This window comes from Erinaceus europaeus, chromosome 12 (genome assembly GCF_950295315.1).
Source record: "Erinaceus europaeus chromosome 12, mEriEur2.1, whole genome shotgun sequence".
NCBI classification, from domain to species: domain Eukaryota; kingdom Metazoa; phylum Chordata; class Mammalia; order Eulipotyphla; family Erinaceidae; genus Erinaceus; species Erinaceus europaeus.
The window spans coordinates 2841993-2848111 of record NC_080173.1 but is presented as its reverse complement, the minus strand read 5'-3'; the positions used below and the strand labels follow the sequence as shown (position 1 = coordinate 2848111).

Genomic DNA, 6119 nt, shown 5'->3' with positions numbered 1-6119 from the left:
AAGCACAAGGACCGGCATAAGGATCCCGGTTCGAGCCCCCGGCTCCCCACCTGCAGGGGAGTCGCTTCACAGGCGGTGAAGCAGGTCTGCAGGTGTCTGTCTTTCTCTCCCCCTCTGTCTTCCCCTCCTCTCTCCATTTCTCTCTGTCCCGTACAACAACAACAATAATAACTACAGCAACAATGAAAAACAAGGACAACAAAAGGGAAAATAAATAAATAGATATTTAAAAAAAAAGATAAGATTTTTAAATTTTATTTCTTTTTTTAGATGGAGGCAGAAAGAGAGAGTGAGAGAGTACACTGAAGTTTCTATGTAGTGAAGCCCACCAATATGGCAAACCCGGGCCACCAATATGGCAAAGCAGCACACCAAGTCAGCTATTCTTTGACCCTAGAAATATGACTTTTGTTTTTGCTGATAGACATGATGTACATGCTTATCTATTTTGGTAATAGAATCAAAAGAACGAGACAAAGTTATTTACCCCAGGAGAAAATACTTATTTGAAGGTAGAGGAAAAATTGTTATTTATTACATTCATTTACAAATGGTTATATTTGATTGAAATAACACATGAATTGTATTAAACTTCAGGAACAGTGTTGTAACCCGAGAGGTAGTACAGTGAATTCTAAGTGTTGGCCCCTCACGCATGAGCTCATTCTCTGGTATCAAGTAAGCCAGAGTGATATTCTGGTTCTTTCTCTCTCTCCCCCCCTCCTCTGTTTCTTACAAATACATGTTTAAAAAAGAATAGTATAAGAAAATATATTTATGTTCTTTTTTAAAGACAATATTTTTTTAATTTATTATTTTTTTTAGTATTTATTTATTCCCTTTTGTTGCCCTTGTTTTATTGTTGTAGTTATTATTGTTGTTGTCGTCGTCGTTGGACAGGACAGGGAGAAATGGAGAGAGGAGGGAAAGACAGAGAGGGGGAGAGAAAGACAGACACCTGCAGACCTGCTGCACCGCCTGTGAAGCGACTCCCCTGCAGGTGGGGAGCCGAGCACTCGAACCGGGATCCTTACGGTCCTTGCGCTTTGTGCCACGTGCGCTTAACCCGCTGCGCCACCGCCCGACTCCCATTTATGCTCTTTTTTTGGTAAACTTATTATTTATTTGTTTCCCTTCTGTTGCCCTGGTTTATTGTCGTCGTCGTCATTGTTGTTGTTATTGCTGTCGTTGTTGTTGGATAAGAGAGAGAAATGGAGAGAGGAGGGGAAGACAGAGAGGGGGAGAGAAAGACAGACACCTGCAGACCTGCTTCACCGCCTGTGAAGCGACTCCCCTGCAGGTGGGGAGCCAGGGCTCGAACCGGGATCCTGATGCCGGTCCTTGCGCTTTCTGCCATCTGTGTTTAATCTGCTGTGCCACCGCCTGGCTCCCAGTATGTTTATGTCCTAATTTACCAAGTTTCTTTCCCAGCACTTTACTTTCATAATTTTTTTTTTAAAACTTCAAGCTGACAGAATCTAGGATTAGGGAACAGCTTGGATGATTTATGTTTGGCCATGATATTTGGCAAATTAGTATCTTGACTTAAAAAATCAGCATAGTTCCCCAGAGCCCCACCCCACTAGGGAAAGAGAGAGGCAGACTGGGAGTATGGACCGACCAGTCAACGCCCATGTTCAGCGGGGAAGCAATGACAGAAGCCAGACCTTCCACCTTCTGCAACCCACAATGACCCTGGGTCCATGCTCCCAGAGGGATAGAGAATGGGAAAGCTATCAGGGGAGGGGGTGGGATATGGAGATTGGGCGGTGGGAATTGTGTGGAGTTGTACCCCTCCTACCCTATGGTTTTGTTAATTAATCCTTTCTTAAATAAAAAAAGAATCAGCATAGGGGAGTTGGGCGGTAGCACAGCTGGTTAAGCGCATATGGCGCATATGGCGCAAAGCGCAAGAACCAGCATAAGGATCCCGGTTTGAGCCCCCAGCTCCCTACCTGGAGGGGAGTCACTTCACAGGTGGTGAAGCAGGTCTGCAGGTGTCTGTCTTTCTCTCACCCTGTTTGTCTTTCTCTTCCCCTCCTTTATCCATTTCACTCTGTCCTATCCAACAACAAAGACATCAATAATAACTACAACGATAAAACAAGGGCAACAAAAGGGAATAAATAAATAAATATTTTTAAAAATAAGCATAGATACAGGGGTGTAGCATCTAAAGTTAACAATACCATTTTGTTGTAGTTTTTTCAGCTGTGTGTTGGAAATCTATATTATGATAATATGTCCAACATCTAGTCATTTTTGCCTCTTAATGTTTTATTTAGTTTCACCCTTTTTGTGACTTTTCCCATGGTCAAAAGTTCCACTATAGGACTAGAAATGTAGTGCCACATTACACTAGTGCCTTATAAATTCATATTTGATCTCTGATAGTATTTAGCTTTTAACTGTCATGTCCTTTTCCCGTTTTCTAGGGTCTTCTTATCCTACTGTTAGCTTAGTACAGCTTCATAGGTGGTCTATGTAACCTCTAGTCTTACCTCCTAGCCCACCCTGAATGCCACTACTAGAAGAATATGACAGTTGTTTTTGCAGTCATGCATAGAGCCTGAAATGACTCTGTGTTATGCTTATATCCTGGCTTTACAGTTTTTCTAACTGGATGTGTTGGATCTGTGCTATAATATTCATAGTTGTTCTTCAGACCAGTGGTTCTGAGGAGACTCCTCAGGCCCTTCAAATATTCCCATACTCTTATGTTCTTTCTATTTTTAAACCTAAAATAAGTCTCATTCCCTCAAAAAGAAAAATATTTTTTATTGTTCAGATTTCAAACTATTCTCTGATTTTTCTGAACTTTTACTTGTACACACTGTTGAACCACATAGTAAGTGAGAGATATAATAGAATGCTGAGGTTAAGAGCATGGTATCAGCGTATGGGCAAGGGTTTAGAATCAAAACCTCAGATCCTGGCTCTGCTACTACTGTTGGAATTGTGTGTGTACATAAACCCTTTTGTGCCTCAGTTTCTTTTTTTTTTTAATATTTATTTATTTATTTATTTATTTTTGCCCTTGTTTTGTTGTTGTAGTCATTATTGTTGTTGTTATTGATGCCTTCGTTGTTGGATAGGACAGAGAGAAATGGAGAGAGGAGGGAGAGACAGGGAGAGAGAAAGACAGACACCTGCAGACCTGCTTCACCGCTTGTGAAGCGACTCCCCTGCAGGTGGGGAGCCGGGGGCTTGAACCGAGACCCTTATGTCGGTCCTTGTGCTTTGCGCCACCTGCGCTTAACCGCTGCGCTACCGCCCGACTCCCGTGCCTCAGTTTCTTAAGCAATGAAATAGATTCTGGCTTGCCCACAGGGCTATTGTGAAGAATAAAAAGCTTAATAAATGTAAAGTGTTTAGAATTGTCTGACATAGTGTCTTCTTTTTATTTATTTCTTCATGCATGGCAGCCTTATTTCTCAGTTAGATAGTGGAGCTTCCTCTTTGGTTATGGTGCTCCCATGTGGTGGTAAGACTCCACCCAGGACTCTTTGGAGGGTAAGGCACGTGCTCTGCTAGGTTGTGCTACCTTCCAGTCCCGGGAAGCACATTTAAGAAAGGGCATTGAGGGAGATGGGTGGTAGCGCAGTGGGTTAAGTGCACGTGGCGCAAAGCACAAGAACCGGCAGAAGGATCCTGGTTTGAGCCCTGGCTCCCCACCTGCAGGGGAGTCTCTTCACAGGCGGTGAAGCAGGTCTGCAGGTGTCTGTCTTTCTCTCCCCCTCTCTGTCTTCCCCATCTCTCTCCATTTCTCTCTGTCCTATCCAACAATGACGACATCATTAACAACAACAATAATAACTGCAACAACAATGAAAAACAACGAGGGCAAAAAAAGGGGAAAATAAATATTAAAAAAGAAAATCTTTAATTAAAAAAGATTTTAAAAAAAGAAAAGGCATTATATTTTGTGTTAGTTTCTCATCGTTCATTGTAATAAAACCTTGTGGCTAATTTTTATTTCTCTATAGCCCCAGTTTCTGTGTGAAACATTTAATAAGCACTTATTTTAAGTAAACTACTAACGAAGACCTTGGGAAGCCTTGGGAATGGCTTAGACTATTTAAGTATTCACCTTCCTGAGATCAGAGAACCGGTAAAGATCTAGATAAATTTCCACATTGTAAAGTGACCTCTAGAGTTTGGTAGCTTAAGCTGAGAATATTGAGACTGGAAAAAGAAAAAGCAGTGTTTGGTAACTGGTGTGGAGTTTACTTTTATTTGTTATTAAGATTAATTTTAACTTATAGTCAAACATTATGTAAATATAGAATAATCTTTTGTATCAAATGGTAAGTTTGAACAATATATTTATCTTTCATGTAGAAATATTCTTTTTAAAAAATCTTGTTTTTTTCACAGGACTTCCTGATCCATTTGCTAAAGTGGTGGTTGATGGGTCTGGACAGTGCCATTCTACAGATACTGTGAAGAATACACTTGATCCAAAGTGGAATCAACATTATGATCTGTAAGTCTAAATTACTAATTTGAAATGAAAGATAAAAGTATTACTTGATAAGAATAGGGCTTGAGTTTGATCTGTGATATTCTTTGGTCTTCATGCTAGGATGCAAAAATCCTTTGAAATTATTTCGGTTTATTGATATCTGTTTTTGGAAGATGAGGTATCCTTTAATAAACATGAAGAAAAAGGCCAGGGAGATAGCATGATGCTTATGCAAAAAGCCTGTCATGCCTGAGGCTCTGAGGAGGAGAAACACTCACACACTCACCCACCCACCTCATGAAACTTTCCTCCTGTAAGTGAAGACCTGGGGCTTGAACCCAAGTCTTTGCACATTGTAACCTCTGCTCTGTATCAGGAGTGCAACCACCTGGACCCTACTTCCTCTTATTTCTTGGCTACAGCATTTTCTCTGATGAGAGAAATTCTAGTTTTCTTTTGTATTGCCTCTGATTCCTGAGTTCTTTGGGGGAGGAGAGTATGGTTGTTTGATTCTAGATTCTCTTGTACTTAAATGTTGATTGGAAATTGTACCTATGCGTAGAGCAGGTCGACATAGGATGACCACATGCTTCTGCGACCTTACATTGTCCTTTCTCTGCGTGGGGCTGTATTCTTGGATGCAAGTGTTCTAGGATGCCACAGCATAAGTATACAGGAGATCTCTTCCTTCTGTATATTAACCTCTACTTATTACCCTGTTTTTAGTATGGAGCTACACCACCACCCACAGTTGTGCTGAGTACTACTGAGAAAAGGACTTTTCAGAGAATAAACTTTTATTTTAGCTTCCTGTGAGGGTTGGGGATGGGAAAGGATTCAGGGGGTTTGCCCATTTAGTTGAAGCACTTTCCAATTCTGTTCCAGCACCACTGTTGCTCCAAGTATTTCTGGTTTACAGTTTGGCAGCATATCAAAGGTTTTATGGCAGTTAATAGTCTGACTTCTTGTCTGTTCCTTCCTCCAGACTTAGTTACCCGTTTTCTTCAGGCTGCTAATTGAGTTATCATGTCTGTCTTGTTTCTAAGATTCCCATTTTTGTCAGCATCTCCCAAGTTAAAAGCATGTATTCCTGTTGTCCTGACTTTTCTAACCCTTAGCCTTTCTGCATCACTATTCATCAACCTCAGCTTTTCTTTATACTGTTCCACTTTACGTACAAAGAACTATGACATTCCAGCAAAACTTCTATGCATAGCCTCTCACCTACTAACTTATAGATCATTAACTCCAGAATTACTGTAGGGTATGTGGCTCAGTCTCAAATTCTAGCCACATACTTGTTTTTGGCCCCCTAAACCACATGTGAGGAAATGCCGTGTCTCTGCTGCGGCATTAAAGATAATTGGAGACTACGAGCTTCTGTGTGTGCTTCTCACTGGTCTGTAACTTGAGTTAACAAACATGTAAATCGGGACTTTAACAAAGGTAATTGAGATTGGGGGGGGAGGGAAATAAATCCCAAGTTCAGTCCTCAGTGATACCATAAACCAGAGCTAAGCAGTGTTCTGATAAAATAAGTAAATAACCCGTTTAAAAGTCATACATATATTTTTTATAAAACTTAGATATTTTAAAACATCTTTTTATTTTTTTATTTTATTTATCATTGGATAGAGACAGATAAATTGAGAGG

General features: G+C 40.6%; 1 protein-coding gene across 2 annotated transcripts in view; it reads left to right on the top strand.

Moving 5' to 3' along the window:
• SMURF2 (SMAD specific E3 ubiquitin protein ligase 2) overlaps positions 1 to 6119 on the top strand; it is an 86002-nt gene that overhangs the window by 35564 nt on the left and 44319 nt on the right. For both annotated transcript variants that reach the window (XM_060202568.1, XM_060202567.1), the window contains one exon: positions 4378 to 4486. In XM_060202568.1, coding sequence (XP_060058551.1) covers positions 4378 to 4486 — 109 coding nt within the window. The remainder of the gene's footprint in view (positions 1 to 4377; positions 4487 to 6119) is intronic.